This window comes from Humulus lupulus, chromosome 6 (genome assembly GCF_963169125.1).
Source record: "Humulus lupulus chromosome 6, drHumLupu1.1, whole genome shotgun sequence".
Taxonomy (NCBI): Eukaryota; Viridiplantae; Streptophyta; class Magnoliopsida; order Rosales; family Cannabaceae; genus Humulus; species Humulus lupulus.
Genome location: NC_084798.1, coordinates 208,873,098 through 208,895,660, shown reverse-complemented (window position 1 = coordinate 208,895,660; position 22,563 = coordinate 208,873,098). Strand labels below are relative to the sequence as shown.

Here is a 22,563-nt window from a genome sequence, read left to right as displayed (position 1 = left end):
CACCCCTGATACTCTGCCAGAATTGTTAGAGTCCGCAGATCAATGGGTGTGGACGATGTATACTGACGGAGCATCCAATTCCTAAGGGGCTGGCATTGGCATCGTATTAGAGGCTCCCTCGTGCCTAAAAATCGAAGAAGCCATTCGTTCAGAGCAATCCACAACGAATAATGAAGCAGAATATGAGGCACTAATCTATGGTCTAGAACTAGCACGAGAAATGGGCATCCAGCATCTGAATGTCAAAGGAGACTCACAGCTTATGATAGAGCAAGTGGCTGGAAATTTCGATACTAAGGCGCCCCATCTGGCTAACCTTCTACAGAAGGTAACTGACTTGCGATCACATTTTCGCCAGTTCGAACTCATACAAGTGCCTAGGGAACAAAATCAGAAGGCCGATGCCCTCGCCAAATTAGCCTCTGCAGGAGGTTGCACACGCCAGTCCTCCATATCTATAAGCTGATCAAGCAAAGACATGGAAGTCTATTCAACCTCATCAGAACCTGAATGCTGGATGGATCCAATCATAAGATACTTGTCCACCTCCGAACTCCCACCTAATCCAAAAGACGCAAAACTTCTGCGCCTTCGGGCACAACGCTATTCCATGATCCATGAGACGTTGTACCAAAAGTCCTTCAACAGCCCCTACCTACGGTTTTTGCGCCCATCAGAAGCTAAAATATTGTTAGAAGAAATACATGAGGGGACATGTGGAAATCACACAGGGGGACGGAGTCTGGCACACAAAGCACTTACAGTAGGGTATTACTGGCTATACATGATGACAGAAGCGCATGATTATGCCAAAAAATGCGAAAATGCCAACGATGTAATGACCCAACTACTCTAGACTTTGGACCATTAACGAAAACTATACATAGACCCTAATCTTTAATAGAACTTACAAGTGAAAAAGATCATACTTTATTAAAAACTTGTAAGAACCAATGTTTAAACTTACATAAACTCAAAGCAGGATATGGGATTCCATTGTTTTTAAAAAAAAAACATATCTTAATTGAAATGAAAAGAGATTACATAAATAGGTGCGGAAAAATACACATAAACCATAAATAAAAGACTACATCCTCGAAATCGAACTCTCGACTCCTTGAATCCATTCATCACCGATACACATTCCCCAAGCATCCACAAATCTTACCCGCCATTATAGCTATTTCCCTGCACATATAAACAAAAAGGAATGAGCCTAATGCCCAGCAAGGAAAATCTACCACATAGTTCATATACATAAATTTCATAAGAAACATAAAAACATAGCATAACATAACACTTATATCATACACATACTATAATGGCCATTATTACTTGGGGTCCCATAGACTAAACAAGTCATATGCCCATTGGATTAGTGGGGTCCTACTAGCTAAGCAGGTCATATGCCCATAATCCATTTGGGGCTTGTTAGTCATTTGGGTCATATGCCCAAGCCTACATACATACATAACATAACACATTTTTCATAACATAAAAACATAAGATAACATATAAAACATATAACATATGAGTTCTACCCTATTTTCCTTACCAAAACACCGGGATAAGAGGACAGAGTTGGGACTTTGGAACACTCCTAAGAACCATTTGAAAAAGAGTGAGTATAGTGAAGCAGAGAAATGAAAGGAATGGAAGGACTAAACCATTGAGAAAATACTTACCGAAAACTTATGTGCAAGTTCTTAGATTTCCTAACCAAAATAAGAAACGGTTAGAAGGCTGAGTGGAAGACTATGAGAACTTAAAATAAAATAATACCAATGAACTAAGGTGTGGAAATACCTTGAAGACTTGTAAGACCAATCTAAACCTCGAACCGAAATACTATAAATCCTTACTTCCCCAAGTGTTTGATAAGCTTATGATGATCAAGCTTATGATTTCCCCACCCAAGTGTTTACACTCTCACACTCACCTAGCAACTTGCAACCTCTGAACTTAGAGTAAAAGATGAATAATGGATGGGTACTAGGTCCTATTTATAGAGTTTAGGAATGAAAGGATCTTAATTTAACTTGAATAAAAATAATGGCTTTTTAAGTGAAAATAATTTGAATTATCGTTCAGCAGAGGCTGAAGACTCGTTCAAAAAGATGCTAGACTTATCAAGAGGTTGAAGGGTTGAATGGAAAATGATTTCAAAAACATTCAAAATATGCTGAAGGAGGCGATATATCGCCCCCTATAGGCGATATATCGCCTGGACCATTATGCCCGAGGCAAACATGCATCGTTTCATGTTTTCCGTATCTACGTGCTGCGATATATCGCCCCCTATAGCTGTGATATATCGGCATACGCTGATTATTTAAACACGAAATTACACATTTTTAGCTTAATTTGAATTGAGTAAACAGCCTTGACTAAGCCCTTAAACGTTTTCAAAGCTGCTGACTGACCTTAGAGCATTCAAATTTTAACTTAATAAATTTAATCCTCAAAATACTTAATCCTTAATCACCCATACATAACATGTGCTTAAAATCCTATTGGTTCTTATTTAAACCTTATAGTATAATAAATATTATCCTCAATATCAGTCATATTAATCAAACCTTGGGTTAAAATTAATATTCTTAAACTATAGGTTAAACTTAGAAAATCTACAAGTACTACTATGAGTGTCCAAATAAATCCCGGTCTGAACCAAAAATCCACAGTCATAAGGATAATACTATAATTACTATAATACTACTATCTAACTTAGCTAAGTAAAGTACTTGGACTCTACAAACGATTTGCACCCACCATCCATCAACCTGCTCAAACCTTACACTCCATCGTTGCACCTTGGCCTTTTGCAAAATGGGGTATGGATGTAGTAGGTTAACTACCTAAGGCTGCTGGAGGAAGACGGTATGCTCTTGTAGCCACTGATTACTTCACGAAGTGGGTTGTAGCAGAGGCTAACGTCACGGTCAGCAAAACAGACACTATGTCCTTCATCTGGAAGCATATCATATGTCAATTTGGAATACCATGGGAGATAGTCGTGGACAATGGAACTCCGTTCCAAAATGCGAAGGTACAAGAACTATGTGACACATACAAGATCAAGCTTAGCTTTGCCTCTATCACCTACCCACAAGGCAACGGTCAAGCAGAGGCTTCCAACAAAGTTATCTTTGCCAACATTAAGAAGAACTTGGAAGATAAAAAAATGAGCATGGGTAGAAGAATTACCGAAAGTATTATGGGCATATAGGACAACAAAAATATCCTCCACGGGGGAATATCCCTACGCCATGGTATATGGAACAAAGGCCATCATCCCAACAGAAGTCGGTCTACCTACACTTCGGACAGAGATCGCATCTGATCAAACAACAAACAATATTCAACTGTTGCACAACCTGGACCTAGCACGTACAATGGCACAATTACGACTAGAGAATTATCAAAATGTTGCAGAACGCTACTACAATAAAAGAGTCCACTCACGCACATTTCGAGAAGGTGATTGGGTTCTGCATAAGGTCACAGGCAACAAGAAGAAGCTAGAACCTAATTGGGAAGGGCCTTTCGAAATCATAAAAGTACTAGGCAGAGGGTCTTACACCCTAAAGAATGTACGTAGTGGGAAAATCGTACCCCGTACTTGGAATTCAATGTCTTTGAAACAATATTATTGTTAATAGTTGTACTGTGCAATTCAAAAGTAATACAACAACTTTCCATTTTTTCACATTATTTTAAATTTCTCTTGTATATTCAATTTCTTGACATTATTGTCCACCATATTTCACCAAGTCAGACACGTGACAATTAACTTTTCACTTGAAAGGTTTCCTCGATTATATCCCCACCTACCTTTGCTCAAAAATAACATTATTCACGTGTACTCAAAAACCACCTACCACAATGGCTATAAATAAACAATTATCTGAATGCTCGTAGTTGCCAACCTCCCCTAGCAATACACCGTATGTCTTTAATCTCAATACATACGTTACCCACACCTACACTCCAATAAACAAAGAGCAATAATAATGCACAGTGAAGATCACACCCCGCACATTGGCACCAGACTGAATCTCAGCAAATCCTGGTAGCAAGGCCATTACACACAATCTGCGTACACGATCCTACCGCCTCTGCTGTTTCACTGGATTTTGTACCGCATTCTAATCTGACTTGACTAAGCTCACAGGGAGCTACGGCCAACCATTTCGCAGTCTAATCTGCCCTGACTACGCTGAACTGGCCGCCCAACGGAGGTGCACTACAAACCCTACCCTCTTACCCGCATAAGAGGAGCACCTCCTGCTGTCTACTCTACCCTGACTATCACAGCAGAACCATCTGTTGTCATGCTTCGGATTCCTCACCAATGCATACTAGCTGGTTTGGCAATCCAAGGCTGGGAGGAACTTTTCCCGCAGTCGCACCCATATCCTACACAATGGGTGCCTCTGATAGGATACGCGACAACCCAAACAAGCCATCACTATACTACACGGTATGGGTGCATTGGAAAGATACCTGCCTCACAATCTTGACCTCTTTGCATCTGCCTCGATGCCCTACTCTACGCTTTGTCCCCCGCGTTCGGTCTAGATCACATTAACCCCTCTGACCTCATGGGAAAGTTTCCGTCTCCAGAAGCCGAACCCGATCCGATCAAGACCACTACAAAAACTCCCTACGAGTAAGAAGGTCTACCCCCCAACAATAATGACAACGTCGCAGGAGTACAACACACTTATCACTATAACTTAAATTGGCATATGCTAAGCGTGGGCACACATATTTGCTCAATTCCTTTCTCAATAAACAAAAATGAATATTTGTACTATGCAGGATCAAAAGGCGATGTATACTCAAAAATGGCAATAAATCAGAAGTTGTTATTTATAAATTATGTTACATTGACGACAATATTAACTCCTGATTTCATAATTGATCTATTTTCTATGAACAACTATTTTCTTGCCCATAATTAATCCCATTCAATACGACGCATGTACTCTGCCATCGCACTCTCTAGCTTCGGATGGCCTAACCCATAGCGTTCACACGATATGTAGTACGGGATGCCACTTCTGATAAACTCTTCCATAGCCCACGTTGAGTAAAGTCACTGTGGGTTGTCAAAGATTCTCCTCAAAAAGGGAACCTTCGTCCACTCACTGTGCTCACCTGCAACAACAATGTTGTCAGCTCCAACCCATCACCAAAATACCAAGATGGATCATTCACACAACACTTAACTGGGCATTCTCTCCCACCATCTGTATAATCTTTCGCTGTATTTCGCACGCAATGGCCTAAAGGGTCTATGAAGCTTCTGATCCGAATAAGCCATATGACTCACACCTGTCATCACGCCTTCGATTAAGTCCTAAACAACAACAAACACATCCAGTACACACACCAAGGCAACCAACAGGAAACAAAGTTCTATTTGTATTGATAATTTGCTCTATTACAATCATCTACACACTAGCGGCCAAAGGAGCCCAAAGAATGCATATACAGAAATTAATTCAAAGCAAAACATGATAGAATTTAACAAAACGATAGTGTGTCGTTCATTCTACAGCACCTCTTTCACCATCTGGCTTTGCCTCTGTAACAGGCGCGGATCCTAATGCCATCTGATCAGATGCCACACTGGCAACACTACCTTCAACAGCTTCCCTGTTGGCATTATACATCGACCCCAGCACGTCGCCCCTCAACTTCAACTTCTCAAGATGACACGAAGAATAGGAAATCTGCAGATCCCCAAGCTCATTTCAAGTATTGTCGACATCACACTCTCCTATTTTTACATCGAAACGTTTACAATACATCTCCAGTTTTTCCTATTTCTCCTCTGGGGACTGCTTCTTATTACGTAATGCCAGATCCAAATACTTCGCAGTATCTACCTCAGCCACCCTCACAAGTTTGCATTCGGTGATCTCGCGATCTCGAATGCGCTGCCTTGTGGCTTCAATCGCCGCCTCTGCTGCCTTCTGCAAAACCAAAAACATTATGAAATCAATACACATGTTTTATGGGCCCATTAATTTTCAAATACATTAATAACAAAAGAAGAGTCGCATACCTCTGCCATCTCCTCCAACTGCTTCTTGGTTTCAGCCACCGCCTCTTCTGCTTCTTTCAACTTCTTCCCTAAATGGAGTTCAGCCTCCAACTTCTGCTTCCTGGCATCCGCTACACTGGCCTCAAGATCATTTGACTTTCGCTCCAGTTCTTTTTTCTCTTTTTCTAAAATCTCCTTATCAGTCTGCAACGACGCTACATCCTCCTCAAGGTCGTTCATCATGCTACTAAGCTTCTCCATGCGGGCTTCATGCTGAACGCAGACTTGATTTTTCTCCATCCACTTATTGGTCATATCCACCAAGTCAGCTTTCAGTTTGTCTCGCTCTACTTCGAGCCCGACAGTGCCTACCAGCTTCTCCTCTGTGGCAGTCACCCTCTTTTTTGCCTCTGCCAGCTCTGCTTCTAACTTCTTGATGGCTTCCACGAGCACGTCCCGATTTGCCTCGGCCATCATTCTCCCCGCCCGCTCCTCTTCTAATTTCGCCGTCTGCTCCGCTAGTTTAGAGCCATTCTGTATAGCCGCCGCATATTCCCGCCTTGCAGCAGATGCGCATACATAGCTCTGTGAAAAATCAATTACACCCATTAAAAATAACATCTTATACATATCAAGAGTTATAAACAAGGCCTGATTTTTTAACCAACTTACCATCCAGATGTGATCTGATACTTGCTGCAGCAAATCACCTTGCCCGCTCAAGGATCCAATTACTTCTGTCGGCAGATGGGGTCTACTTATACGAAGCATTTCATCCATAACTTCAGTAGACGCAGAAGGGCCATATTCCGACACAACTCTTGCTCTGTCACTTGCTTCTCCCCCTGCAAGCGCAGCTGCAGAAGCAACGGGGGCAGCTAGCTTCCCACCTTCTGCTAACGTCGATACCATAATGCTATCAGACGCCAGCGCAACTGTCCCCACGCCAGAAGAATACATCTTCGAAGGGAGTATAAATAAGCTATCATTTTCACCCAAATCACTGGGGAGGTACACCGGCGTCTGCACGAAAGAAGACGTTAGTTGCTCCAAGAAAGCGCTAGGAGATTCAAAAGTGTTAGTACCCTTCGAGGACACTGCAATGACATCTCCTGGATGAGACTCAGAAGCGGTAGGCGGTAATAAGGAAACGTCAACACTGAGAGTGTCAACACCTGTTACTGTGACAGCCCCTGATTCCTGACACCTAGGGATAGTTTCAGACACAACGACTTTACTTGCCTCAACTGGCAGAGGAGTGGTATCCGCATACTCAAAACCCTCTCCGAAGGCATCCTCTGGAAGCTTGTTTTTACGAGAGGCAGAGGAAGGGCGTCTCCCCTCTGAGCCACGCTTATGGCTAATGGCAGACCCTTCAGCCAAATCAGAAACAGAGGGCAATGCCTCTAACGGCTTCACACAGGCAGCAGGAGACTTCACCTCAAACGGTAAGCCACCCTGCACTCCATCTCCAGTCGCCATTCCTGATAATTTGGACGGAGAAGAGGAAACGCCCTCTGCATGAGCCACCCCTTCTGAGCCTGCTTCCAAGGAAGACCCAATTGCATGTGAAGTAGGAGACGCCCCAGGTAAATGCCCAACGGGGGCAGATCCCCGCGGCTACTTGCACAACGAGATAGCCTGGCCCGTTGGTAATTTTCCTGGGGTAAGTTTGGGGATTACAAAGGGAGATCCTTGAGTAGTGGGGGCAGAACCTTTTGGGATCCGAAGCTTGGACGAAATGCACTTCCCGTCGTCCGAATCTTCGCCAAAGGACTCCTCACGCTCCTTTCTTTTTCCTAAGGCGTCTGTAGGCAAAGGCACTTGCTGAAGAGGCTGAATCTGCAGAGCGTCAGAAGGCGTTGATGATCGCCCTTGGATGCGGGAAAACCTGCGCGATAAGCCGGACTTATCAGGGGAAGACTCTGCAGTAGAAGCTAGACTAGAGCCCTCCTTCTTTTTACCCTCTGGGACCCCTTGGCGCTTGGCACACGCAGCGTATGTTTCAGAACACGCCCTTTCGAACTCAGCCTTCGTCAGCGACAGAGTTGAAGGAGTAGGAGGGGATTTCTTCATGAAAGCTCCCAGCTGCTTTGTACACGCTGTTGTAATCTTGCTTAGGGTCATGTCACCCTTCTGCGATCTAACTCGCACAGCACCAGGATCGACTCGATCCACGAAACAAAGCCGAGTCATAATCTGCATACAGTAGGGGTTCAATACACCCCTGATACTAATGGCCTTCTCCTTAGATTCATGCAGAAGCCCCTTCTCTGTCAGCATGCTCTTTCGCTCAGAACCCATGCTAACCTGAGGCCAAGGAAAATCTGATGCAAAGAACCAAAACAGGAATACACAGAGTTAAACTAGCAGACAATCATTCAGATATGATTAATTCATATTAAAATCAATAAGGAACAGAATGAAAAATGTGACTCACCTTTTATAAATACCCTGGCCAGAGGAAAAATTTCCTGAGGCAGGAATTCAGGATACCACGCTCCTCCAACAGCAAAGAAGTATTTATCCCAATTTCGATGGGAGTATCGAAATCGGTGAAGATTGTCTGATCCTTTTTGGGAGAGAGGTAGAAGGTTTTCCAAGGCTTTCCTTCTATCGCCTTGTTCGTAGACTTGGTGAAGCACGCGTAAATATCGTCCGGTTGAATATTGACATTCCTGAGGCTCCCTATCATCTGAGCCCCGACTATAGACTGAATAGCATTTGGGAGAAATTGCGAAATGTGAGCCCCAGAGTTTGAAATTATCTGAACAAGCAGAGCCGGGAGAGGGAAGCAGAGTCATTCGATATGTCTCAGACTCATGATGATCTCAGAAGGCTTCACTACGTCCTTAAATCGCCATTCTCGAAGCTTGGCATCCGAGAGCATCCTCACCGTGACATTGTCAGGAATGTCGAACGATTTACGCATGCGTTTGAACGCATTCTTGTATCCATCGCGATCCAAAGGCTCAGGAGATGAACGAGAAGACATTGTCACACCGAATGAGACGATTGTCGAAGGTTTGAGCTGAAGGAAATCTCTAGGGTTTCTTCGGAGCTTCTCTCTGGAAGTTGGAATAAATTTTGGAAATTTGAATGAAAATTATTTTGAAATAAAAACTACTTAAATGAAAGGTAAAATTCTGAACCAAACGTTTTACTCGATAACCGTGTTTGCATTAAGTGTAACTTGTCAGGTAATCAAATGATCATGTACCTACGGATTACCTCGGTTTACGGAGAATGACAGCTCTAGGCGAACTTTTTGGTGTTGAAGAGTCGGCCCAAGATTCTAACAGATTAGCACACCTCGCCTGTCCGAAGCTTGGGCCGGGGGGCATCTGTTGGGCCCAAAATGTTCGGCCCAAAAACCCTTTCCTCATTTATCAAATATTCAAAACAGAACGTTTTGGCAAAGAAAAGTTCCGAAGGCAGAAGCTGTGGGTCAGAGGCGATCTGCGCTTCTGACCCCTGAGTGAGACATTCAAAGTCGGTATTTTTGGAGGGAAATTCAGTTATTTCTTTCCCCCCATTCCAGGGTTCGCTTGAACCAACTAACTGCTTTGTATATTTTGCCCTATAAATATAAGATTCATAGAAGGGAAATGCATCGAACTTTGAACTGACTTAAACATCGGAGTGTCTTTCTTGCAGGTGATCCCAACGAGTCAAAGGCAAACCTCATCACTGGAATAGTAGCAGGTCATCATTCATCGTTGGGTTTTACTTCCTGATATAGAAAGATAAATTGTTGCACCAACAGAACTAGTCGTTGATTCTCTCGTGTGAGAATTATTATTTGAACCTGGTTTGACAAATTGCCTAGCAGTTTAATGGCTGATACTTTGATAGTTTATGAGGTATACTTTGATTATGTGAACTTTGTAACTAAATTGATATTTTGATAGATATTTATGAAATACTCACTTTTTAAAAGATCATTGGGTCAGAATGAGCATATTTGCTAATATATTTACTTTCTAAAAGTTAATTGGATCATAATTCATAATGATGGTGACTAAGTATTGGGTAAGTTCAAGGTCAAGGTTAAGGTCGAGGTCGAGGTCGAGGTCGAGGTCAAGTTAGTATCACATATAAAATAGTTTGAAAATATTTATTTTATTTTGCTTTAAATATTAAAAAAAAACAATAATTAATACAATACAATATATTGCACACCAAACATAATATAATTTAATACAGCATATTGATGATATTGTATAAAAATAATACTACACAATACAATACAATATGGGTTAACAACCGTGGCCTAATTCATTCTTTCTTGAAGAATCCTAAGCCCCACATACCTGCCAAGAAAATCGAATTAAATAAATATTTTTAACTTTTTAGGTAACATTCCGTTGAATATATAAAAATCTTCATTTCAAATTATATATATATAAATCTTATTTTATGTATGAAACAAGACCCAAAAAAAGCAATAATTCTTATTAATAAATTATATCAAAACCATGTATATAAATTTCACTTTATGTAAGAACGAGACCAAAAGAAAAAATCCAACTCACCGGCCTAACATCATAATTGTGGCTTGAGGATTGGTACCCGGTGAGATACTAAGAACAGAACCATCCACAACTCGAAGTCCTTCAATCCCAATAACCCGAAAGTCACCATCGACCACCTTTCCCACCCGGCATCCGCCATGGTAATGCCACCAGGTTGTCACCGTACTCCGGCAAAGCTCTTCCAACGACGAATCATTATTATTATTACTCGACGTGTAATCCATTGGCAAAGAAGGACCATAAAACTTAAACCCTAACTCGTCATCAAAATTTTTATCAAACTTAAATGCAGCCAGGGCTTTAGTCTTCAACAAATCACCAACTTTCCTCATGGCCTTGACACAGCGGGCGAGATCCGTCGGATCAGAAAAGTAGTTGAATCGAACGTTGGGGAGGGCTTCGACATCCACCGCCGAAGACAACGAGAGGGTTCCGTAAGAAGAAGGTCCGGGGACTTTGGTGCAAATAGTTGCCGCGCTTAGATCGATGGATGAAGAAGTTAGGTAGTTTCCACTAAGGCTGGAGGGTTTGGTAGCAAATGAGGTGGTAAATGGGACAATGAAAGAAGCAGTTTCGAGGTAGAAATCTGGGGTGATTCCGACTATTTGTAAGTAGGAGGGAAAGAGTGTGAAGGGCATTAATAAGTTGATGTTGTTACGAGGGTTATCGGCCATGAACTTTCCGACGTGAGGTTGGGGTTGAACGACAGGAATTTTCAAAAACGACAACTCAGAGGCTGGGCCAACTCCGCTTAGGAGGAGGAGTTGGGGGCTTCCGATTGTGCCAGCGCTTAATATGATCTCTCCTTTGGTTCGAACAAATGCTCTGTGGGATTTGCCTTTGGAGTCTCTAAATATCACTCCCACTGCAGTTAGACCTGATATATAGTTGTGTGCTGTTTTAGACTTGAGTGATGATGATATATAGGAATAAAGAAGATTTATTCTCAAAATTATTAGAATCTATTAATTTTATATATTCCTATTATTTAAAAGATATGAGTGATTAGAAATTAAATGGCAGGAGATTGGTATTCTTCAAACAAATAAGCAAGTTAGTAGTAATGTTACCCAATATTTGGTCAATAAATTGTGTCTTCATTACTAATTATTAGACAGAATTAATAATTTTAGATCATCTTAATTTATTTATATATGTCTATCTAATAAATATACATATATACATAATAAATTTGAAAGAAGATAATAAGTTAAAAAATTAATAGATATTTTTGGACTCTAAATGATTATTTTGTAGCAATACTACACACTAGTTAGAAATTAAGAGATTAAAAATTTTAAGATAAAAATAAGAATAAATAGCATTTTCCCCCCGAACTATGACCACTGTATGATCGTGCCCCCGAATGATTTGTGATGTTAAAAATTCTCTCTGTACCATGCATGTTACTAAAATATGAGACTTCTGTTAGATTTCGTCCTAGATGGCTAACAGATTGATGATGTACCATTCTGTCTCTTGATGTGACAGTATCATGTGTACAATAATTAGAAATTTTGCCCCCCGAACTTTGGCCACTACCAAATTATGCCATTTTTATTAAGACTACTTTAATTTAAAAAAATGATAATTAAATCCTTAAAAATAAAAATAAAAACATTTTTTTTCAAAGATTAAGAAAATAATCAACACTAAAAGTTTCAAATTAATTAAATAAAATTCAAATACTCAGAAAATAAAAATCTAAGTAATAGCAAATAACTTCTTTTTTTTTTACTTTTTCTTTTCTTTTACAATATAAAATAAATATATTTTAATATAAAAATTAAAAAATAAATCCTAAAACAAAGTTTTTTCCCCTTTGTCCTCCTCTTAAATTAAAATTTTTATTTATTTATTTAAGTCTTTCGCCCACCTCTTTAATTAAAAAAATTTCTTTGTTTTAGTAATTATTTTAAATATTCATTCTAAAATAGGTTTAATTAATATTGTAAAAGAAAAGTAAAAAAAGGTTATTTGTTGATAATTAAATTTTTTTTATTTATTAATATTTAATTAATATTTTTAAGAGAAAACATATATATTTTTTTTATAAAAGGGGTATAATTTGGTAGTGGTCAAAATCAAGGGACAAAATTGATAATTATTCTACACATGGCACTGCCACATCAATAGATAATATGCTACGTCATCAATCTGTTAGCCACATAGGACGAAATCTAAGAGAAGTCTCATATTTTAGTAACGTGCATAAATCGGGGGAAATTTTTAACATCGCGAATCATTCAGGGGGCAAGATCATACAATGTCATAGTTCGAGGGCAAAAATGTTATTTATTCTAAAAATAAAGATAAATGCTTATTTGGTATTCTATGTTTTATCAAAATACAAACTCGGTACCCTAGGTTTTTTATAATTATCAATCGGTACCCTCTATTTGCAAAAACTACATAGTTTGGCACCATCCGTGCATTTAAACTTTTAATATTCCTATATTGCCCCATATTTATTGATTTATTTGATTTTCAATTGCTTTCTATATTTTTTAAATAATTTAAATATATTTTCAGATTTCATATAATAAAATAAATATTTAATTAAAACTTTAAAATAAATTTAAATAATTAAAAAATAAAATAAAACTAATTAAAATCTTATTGATTAACTTTAAATAAACCTAAAACTTTAATTTAATCAACAAATCAATCCAACTTTGAAACAAAAAAAATATTGGTGAGAATGGAAGGGTGGAGAACTCAGATGGTGAGAGTGAGATTGGGTGAAATAGTGTTTTTTTCATTAATTAAATTAAAATTCAGGTTTATTTAAAATTAATTAATACGATTTTAATTAGTTTTTAATTTTTTTGTTTTTAATTAATTAAATTTCTTTTTAAATTATTAAAATCATTTTAAAGTTTTAATTAAAAATTTATTTTATTTTTTGAATTTTGAAAATATATTTAAATTATTTAAAAATAATAAAACAATTGAAAATCAAATAAATAACTAAAATAAGAGTGAGATTAGGAGGGTGGGGAACTAAGATTATGATGGTGAGATTGGAGGAAATGTGTTTTTTTTATTAATTAAATTAAATTTTAGGTTTATTTAAAATTAATTAATAAGATTTTAATTAGTTTTTATTTTTTTTGTTTTTAATTAATTAAATTTATTTTTAAAATAATTTTGCTTATTAAAATTGTTTTAATTAAATATTTATTTTATTTTATGACGTTTGAAAATATATTTAAATTATTTAAAAATAATAAAATAATTAAAAATTAAATAAAACTTTAAATGATGAGTATTATAAGAATATTAAAATTTTAAACAGACAAAGGGTACCTGTAATTTTTATAAGCAAAATGTATTGAATGATAATTGTTGTCAGGTATATTATTGCAGAGAAATGATTCTGCATATTTATTAATTGTTGTCAGATATATTATTTTTGTGTTTAATTAAAAAAAATGGTAGTACTATCCAAACGTGGTTAATTTATACATTAATAAATCGTACATAAATTGTTGAATTCCACCGCCTTTTTTTGTGGCAAATTACAACTAACTTTTGGACAATTTAATATCAGATGAAGTTTGTATCACAAAGTGATTTTTATGAAATTGGGATATTAACCAAGCTTTTTTTTTTTTTTTTTTCAAATGGAGGATTAACTAAGCTTTTTGAATCAAGATTTTCTATCAAATTAGTAGATATCATATTATATCAAAACTAATGTATCTGTGGCACATCATATAGTAATAATTTAAATAATAAGAAATCATAAAACTCAAATTTGTCGAGCAATAACACTTCTTACAAGACAACATAAAACATTTAAAACCATAAAACTTTTTAAAATAATAGGTTTAGGACACTTGTTCTTTTTTATTCTCTTTCTTATACTCTCTTATATCACTGTAGATGTCGATCGATAAGTCTTAGACAACATTGAAAAATCGTAGTTGTCAAGAATATTAGAATGTTCTATAAATTTTTTTGAGGATAGTATCACAACATAAGAATTTTGATGAAAGAATTAAATGTTTGTGCGTCAGATGCATAAATGTGCTAGTAGCAATGGAGTGCGAGTCCACCGCTAATACATATTATTAGCGGCTAATAGATATTATTAGCGCCAAGTTAATACCAATGAGGTATTAGTAGCAAATTCCTGCCAATCCTTAATAATAGAGGCGGAGTATTTCTCTATCATTTTTAAAATAAGAAGATTAGCTTTTTGACTTGGTTTGACTCATTTACTATGATTCATAATGATGGGATTGAGAATGATATTTGAAAAGAGTAGAGTGTATATTTTCACACAGATTATTATTAGACATACCTGAGAACAAGATTCGTTCCACCGTTGCACGAACAGCCACTCTCAACTTGCTCAAATCTCCTTTGTTGAGAAGCTCGGCAGCACCATGTCTACCCCCAAACTCATCGAATATGGAGCCAGAATATTTGGTTCCCAACTTATGATCCAAACTAAACCCATTGTACGGTCCAACTCCGGCTTCCAACAAAGCTTCTTTCATGGAGTTTTGCCACTCTAACAACTCCGATCCGTGCACAATGCTCTCTTCCACCCACTCGTACGCCTTTTCCACCAGACCCATCTCCCACTCCACCCCCGATTTCTCATAAAACTCCTTCTCCGCTCGTGAGTAGAACCCCATGTTGATCATGCTACCTCCGCCGAGAACCCTTCCTCTCGCGTTTTCAACGCCGTCTTCCGACCTGAACCTCTCGACTGGACCTTCCCCGTCGTCTTCTTCCACCATGTGAGCTTCGAAATTCTCTGCCCGGAAGAAGTCCTGGTATGTTTCTGGGTCGCCGCCTCTTTCGAGGACGAGCACTGAGTAATTCGCCGACAAAGTAGCCGCCAGAGGGCAGCCGGCGGTCCCCCCTCCGATCACTATGTAGTCGTACTCCGCCGTCCACGGCGGTAGGTCGGTGGCGTTGGTGACGGCCTTCATGTAACTAAAGTCTGCACATATTGTTTGGGTTTGATAATTAGTTTGTTTTTTCATGCATATATATATGCATCAAAGTAGTATATATTTACATACCATTTTCATTTTGAGTAGCCAACGCAAGAACCCTAGTGCGAAAATGGGGATGAAAAAGAGTCAAGGTTAGAATAACAAATCGGAAACGGAATAAAGCGACTGCCATACTTTTTGGATTATATATTTGAAGCTTGATCAATATAAGGGTGATGTTGTTATATATATATATATATATATATATATATGTTGGAATTTTTTGACCGGTGTTAGCTTTGAGCTTTCAGTCACTCCGACCATATGAACAGTTTTTAGCGCCATTTTTTTTATCACCATGTATATTGTAGCTATTTAGAGCATTTGTAAATTTTTAAAAAATTCTGAATAGTTCACAGTACCGAAAATTAAGTTCAAACATGTTGTTGCACACGTGACTAATTTTGTTTATGCGAGTGGAAATAACATGTTTGAACTTAATTTTCGGTGCTGTAAATTATTCGAAATTTTCTGAAAATTTGTAGAATACTCTAAATAGCTATAATATACACAGTCATAAAAAAAATCGCGCCGAAAACTGTTTACGGTTTGAAAACATTAAGAGCCCTACCAATAAAAATTAAAGTGAAGTTCTTATAAAAAAAAATTCCAATATATATTCATGATGAAACTTTATGAATTTTTTGTATTAATATTGTAGAGTAGTTGTGGGGTTGAACAATTTATTAAGTGTGCAAATAAATTAATGACTGCACTTTAATGTGTAGGGCAGGAGTGATTGTTATACAAATTTGAAAAACTTAATAATACTGTTTTTTTTACATAAACGATATATAATTGTTAATAAACAAAACTGAAGATTCAACATCAACACATGATTGTATGAATTTTCTCCAAAAAAAAAAAAAATTGCTCTTTTTATTAAGATACGGCATTTATTAGTCCGACACATATCACTGAATTCATTACTTATACTGAATTGAATTCATCATCACTTATTTACCTTCACAAATCTACCAAATTAAATTTGATCACATTAATATTTTACATTTTTTTAATTTGCCTTTATATTTGTTTGATTATTTTGTTATTTAATATTTATAATAAAAATGATATAACTAAAGAATAACAAATTTAAGTAAGAAATAAAAAACATATCACTAAAATTTAGAATACTAACATTCAAAGAAAACGAAGATAATAATTAATTTAAAATGCTAACATAATTCGAAAAATATATAATTTCTTAGTAATTTAGTTTAAGATTTAAAATTATAATTAGCAATTAATTATTAAAATATAATAATTATGATATATTATTTCATTTGTAGAAATATATAATTATTTTCATAAATTGGTTATTGGAGTGTTAATGTAAAGAAGATAAGTGGTATGGTCTTTTAAGAAAAATATTTTCTTTTATGTAATATTTGGTGCTGAAACACCTAATTGGTGAAAAAGTTACACCAACATGGTGTAAGCTCATCGAGATATGCCCACCAAATTTGATGTGGAATATTCACCACCCCCAATTTGGTGTGGAATTTAGTTCTCATTTGGAGCAAAGATTCAACATTGTTTTGATATTTTGCACCAAAGTAGTGCATTCTTAAAGATGCTCTTGGAACTAAATATTTTACATTATTTTGGTATTTTGCGCCAAAATTGTACACCCTTGAAAATAAAATAAAAAAGAAATAAAAACACAGTAGTACACATAGAATTACGTGGAAATCCTTAATGGGAAAAATAACCACAGGCGAAGAAAAAATAATTCATTATAGTAATAATTCGACACAAAAGGAAATATAGCGACTATTGCGCAAGATTGCAAAATGATTCCTCAAAACCCTATAAGTTTAAATGAACAAGTTGCATCATTGCAGCATTTGAGCACATCCCAACAAGGTTGGCACCCACTCAAACCACTAATCATTTGCAAATTATCAATTACTTTACTAATCTAACAACGTCTTCGCCACCGGCACCGGGACCGCCTTTTATCCTTAATTAAAAACAAAAATAAGTATTAATATATTGATGTTATGCTGAAAGAAAATATTAGTAATATAAGTGTATACATTGAATAAAATTGGTACCTCGGTTATCTGTGGCACATCTTTTAGCTCCAAAAGTTGAATCGTTTTATGTTTCCTTTTCTCCACTGCTTGGTAAGAGTCGTAGAGTTTTCGTTTTGTTAACTCCATCTTTGTTTTGAGGTCAACACTTTGCGCCTTCATGCACATAATTATAAAATAAGAAAACATCAACAAACAACTTTGTATCCTACATATGTATTTTAGTAAGTATATACCTTTTTCAAATTTTTTTGCTTAGGCAAATGATCTGGAAGCTTGATAGTCTTAGGTTCTTCTACTTTGAAAGTTTCTTCACATTGATCATCAAGCTTGATAGTCTTTTGTTTCTTTTCTTCTCCATCTTCAAAACTTTTGTAATATTTGTCAAACATTATGTGATTATAAAAAGACAAATATTCTTCATCAAATGGAGGACATGGAAGTCCTTCCACGCCACTACCATCACTATCCTCAATTCCATCAAAAATTGAGGATAGATCAAATAGTACATCCTTTGCCATAATCTGAAATTGAAATTGAATTATATATTAATAAACACAAATAAAATAAAATAAAATAATAAATTAAACAAAAAATATATCATCATCATCATATCCTTCCTTTAATTATGTTGTAGAAAAGTTCTTTTTGTACAAAGACAGTATAAAAGAAAATATCTATCTCCATGGAAAATAAACATATATAAAAATTCTTGTAAAATCAAATTAAATTATCAACAGAGGAAAAATGTATTTGATTTGGCATACAGAAAACATCTATTTAGATTAGTAATCTTTCAACAATCAATAAGGGAACTACCTACTTGGTAGCAACACTATATATATTGATATACTTGCATATTTGAACAGAGACTTGAGTCTCTTTCTTCCTCAAGATAGTGTATTTTTTTTATGATTAATTTAGATATTCATCATCTAGACATAATTATCCTACCAGTTTTTTAACTTTTTTTTTATATACCCATGTGATGAAATAAAATTCTATATTTGTTACATTTTCAAATAACTATTTTTTAAAAATATATATAAATTTAAGGTAAATAGAAAGGTTAAAGACCAAGAAAAAAGAACATAAGTAAGCAATCATTGACCATTAAGTGTATATCACTCTTAAAAGAAAAGAAAAATAGAAAAATAAACTCTTAAAACTAACTTAGCAAGAAAAAAAAAAGAGCCTCGAATAATTCAAACTTACTTGTAATTGCAGGGATTTTCTTTCTTTCTTCAGCAATAATAAAAATGGTAAGGGAAATGCTCAAAGAAATGAGGGAACTAGTAATTAGGGTGGTAGAGGGTTTTCTTTCTTGAAAAAATATATTAGGATCTAAGGAGGTGGTAATGAGTCTAATGATTAATAATAAATGGGTCGGTTAATTTATATATAATCATGTTTAATAACAATATTTAATATTTGAATATTAAAAAGCTTCTCATTTGAACTTCCATTAGGAATTTGATGGTTCCCTGAATTTGTGCCAAATATAAAGGATGGCGACTTCAGATGGGTTTCTTGAAGTCCTGAAAAGGATCCCAAGATAGATTAATCGGTAGTTTTTCCTGTGAATGATTGATTTAACAACATATCCAAATTCATATATCCACATTGATGAAACCAGAGAGAAGAGCTCCCCCCACCGTTAAGTCAGCCATGGTTTCTGTTCTTGAGAGAGAGTGAGAGAAAGAGATAACTAATGTATGGTATAGAAAGAAGCTTAGAACAAAGTCTATGATGCTCCCCCTATTACGCGTTTGGAAGGAAAAGTCTATGATGCTTTTCATATTAGCTGAAAAAAATAATAATAATAATAATAAATACAAATACAAATATCAAATTAGTAACTCATTTTATTTAGCCATTTTTGCGTATTTGTATCCAATTAGTTGATATAAGACTCCTACAAAAAAAAAATTAGTTGATTGAATTTCGAATATTATATCAAATGTTTCCCTGAATATATATATATATATATTTTGTATGGAACGTTAATACTGTTTTAAAAGAAATGATTATATATCCCTTAGCTAATATGTAATTATGTATTATTAAAATGAGAGTTGAATTGGGGTCTTTACATTTTCTATATTAAAACAAAAATGAAACTATTTTAGTATGTAATCAATTGTTGTGAATGGTTCCAATTGATGGAGATGGAAAAAACAAGAGTAGATTTTGTAAACCAAATCTGTGACAGTTGATAGATTGAAGTCTCATAATTAAGAGAGAGCTTGTGAATTGGTGATTCTTTAGTTTCCTTTAATGTTTTTCCTTTATTCTAAGAGGTACAAACAAATACCAGTGGCTTGAACATTAATCAATCAGACTCATGGAAGTTTATGGATGAAGTTAGCATTGAATATTGAGAGAGAGAGAATTAAAACTACAATGTTTAACAAGGGCTATTGAAAGCATTTCTCTAAGTAGTCACTTTCTTTTAAGATTTCCTTGATGCCACTTTGGAAAGTTCAGAGAGTTCATCCTTCTTGCATAATAACAAGATACAAGCTTTCAACAAAACCAAACCAGTAAAGAGTGCTTTCAGCACATACATCATCAATATGTTCACATTGCAGGAATTTCTTACCTCTGCTCTGCTCAGCTTTTGAAGATTTTCCTTGGTTTCAGGGGTATTTCTCTTTTCTTCTTCCAAAGGCCTTTCGAGAGTTTCTCTGTAAAACATCATTGTATGTGTTGATAAACCCAAGTTACATTCATAAGCTGGGACTAAAATGGTTAGTTTTATCAGATGTATACACTTCAAGTTTTTCATGCTAAGTCATAAATAGTTTGAAACCTAGTCTATATAGGCACATGACTTTGCCAATTATACAGATCGGAACTAACTTATCATGAAAAGCTAAGAAATTTAACAGTGACATCTTACCATTGAGAGTTTAACTCTCTAAGATGATTCCTTTTAGACTCTATCTTCTCCTTGAAAATTCAACAGAGTGCTGGTCATCAAATGCCATATCCACATTGACTATCCAAGCAAAAAGCTAATAAACTTACATGAATCCTCTTCAGATGGATGAAGGAACTGCCTATGCAACACTCATAGATTGTAACTGAGCATGATTTCAAAACATCAATACACATATATACAATACATACATAGTAAGTGTATCACTTTTTTTTTCCCTAAAGTAGACTAATTTTCTACTTTCTAACCAAACAAACAGCTGCCAAGAAAAAAAAGTCACATTTTTTATAACAAAGTTGACTGATTTTCTATTTCTAGCTAGACAAACTAACAGGTGCCCAGATAGCCAAACCGCACCTGGTGAAAGCCAATGTGAGTGAGGTAACCCAAGTTCTTGATACTCCTCCATTGTTGATCTTCATGTTCTTCTCCTTTGTTCATCTTGTTCGTTTTTCTTTACTGATGTGAAAAGCAAACTGATTTGATTTGGTTGCTTATTCTGCAATGACATGTTGTTTGAAGAGATGAAAAACCGCCCATATTTGCCCAAATTTAGCCATGCTGGCTGGCTTAGTTGAAGAAGGCTACACCTACAGGTGTGTCAACTCCATGAAGGACCAATGGCTATTGCCTTATTTCGATCATTATGGGATCATATATATGGTTGATCTTTTAGGCAGGGGAGGACTATTGGAAGAAGCTCATGAGTTGATAAAGACTATGCCAATGCAGCCTCGAGTGCTAAATACACAACAATATTGAGCTTGGCGAGATTGCGGCTAGGAGGAATTGCTTCAAGTTACAGCCTGAGAAGACAGGTTAGGTTGTTCATCTCTCCTTGACAACATCTATGCTTCAAGAGCTTGTGGCTTGTAAAAGGAATAAATATATATGAAGCTCTTTCATTTCATTGCGATTATCTGGAATGAACACTTTATAGTTCTTGGATTATTTACACAGAATGATTACACCACTTTAATCTCACTTCTTGTTCTTAAATATCTTTTTCAACTGTCTAGTAACGGCTGGTCCAAATTTTTCTTTCTATTTTATGTTGAGTGTTGGTGGTATTACTAATACTATATACCCTTAGCTAGTAGTACCTGCTATCTCTACTGCTGCACATATTCTGTCTGGCATCTTTTAATTCAAATTTGGCATATTTTTAGTTTTGTTGCTTTTCTCATCTCAGCCAAGATTTTGCTTTCTCTTTTAAATACAAATACAAATACAAGATGATTTGTCTAAACACACTATAGGCTTACAAAACAGATCATTCAAACATCAACAACACCAAGTCACTTTAAAAATCAGCATAAGAATATTTATGGACCACCAATGAGAAACTTCCAGTTCTATTCCCAGAGGATTAGCCAATCATAAACGAATAGGTATGACTTGATTATTGGTTTTGGTTTGATTTCCCTAAGTTTATTTCTTCTCCTCTTCACTAATTTTATTTCTTCTCATCATCATCACTTATTCTCAACCCATTAGAGTCGATCGTGATAGTCAAGCTGTAATTCACATAGTTGAAAATTCTGTTTTTCATGAACGCACCAAACATATTGAGATTGACTGTCATTTTTTCGAGAAAAGATAAGTTGGGCGTTCTTGACATTTCAATTCCCTCTCCAACTTAAGACGGGGTGTTGACCGAGTATACTTTAGGAATTTTTTGTTTTATTCAACAAATAATAATAGTTATATGTTTTTCCTAGTCAATTCAATTGTATATTTTTAAGACAACATTTTTCACGTTATTATCTTTTCTTTAAATTTTATACGTCTAGCTAAAAAAGAAAATGGGTTAATGAGAAGACTTTTATTTTTTGTTTATTATTTTTTATTAATTTAAATAAAGTCCATTAAGTTTCCTATATAAGGAATATGATATTTATAGTTTTCACAAGTCAGTCTCAGTTGATTATAATTGGGTAAGTGAAAACCTAGACAATCTAATAATTTCTTAGTCACT

The 22,563-nt window shown here is 35.8% G+C and overlaps 1 protein-coding gene across 1 annotated transcript; it reads right to left on the bottom strand.

Annotated features, from left to right (window-relative positions):
- Nucleotides 1–970: 970 nt before the first annotated feature.
- On the bottom strand, nt 971–15,824 carry LOC133783072 ((R)-mandelonitrile lyase 1-like). The gene is made up of 5 exons (XM_062222606.1): nt 15,633–15,824; nt 14,900–15,550; nt 10,591–11,467; nt 10,323–10,368; nt 971–1,188 (listed from the first exon to the last, which is right to left on the bottom strand). Exons 1-4 carry the CDS (start codon nt 15,736–15,738, stop codon nt 10,329–10,331), a joined length of 1,674 nt encoding a protein of 557 aa, XP_062078590.1. The 5' UTR covers nt 15,739–15,824; the 3' UTR covers nt 971–1,188; nt 10,323–10,328.
- Nucleotides 15,825–22,563: the final 6,739 nt, after the last annotated feature.

What these genes read in the sequence shown, in the direction of transcription:
- LOC133783072 (XM_062222606.1), bottom strand. Translation starts at nt 15,738, where the DNA reads ATGGCAGTCGCTTTATTCCGTTTCCGATTTGTTATTCTAACCTTGACT. An exon ending in GGAACGAATCTTGTTCTCAG is followed by an intron (nt 11,468 to 14,899) that starts GTATGTCTAATA and finishes ACTATATATCAG; the next exon opens with GTCTAACTGCAGTGGGAGTG. An exon ending in ACAATTATGATGTTAGGCCG is followed by an intron (nt 10,369 to 10,590) that starts GTGAGTTGGATT and finishes TTTTCTTGGCAG; the next exon opens with GTATGTGGGGCTTAGGATTC.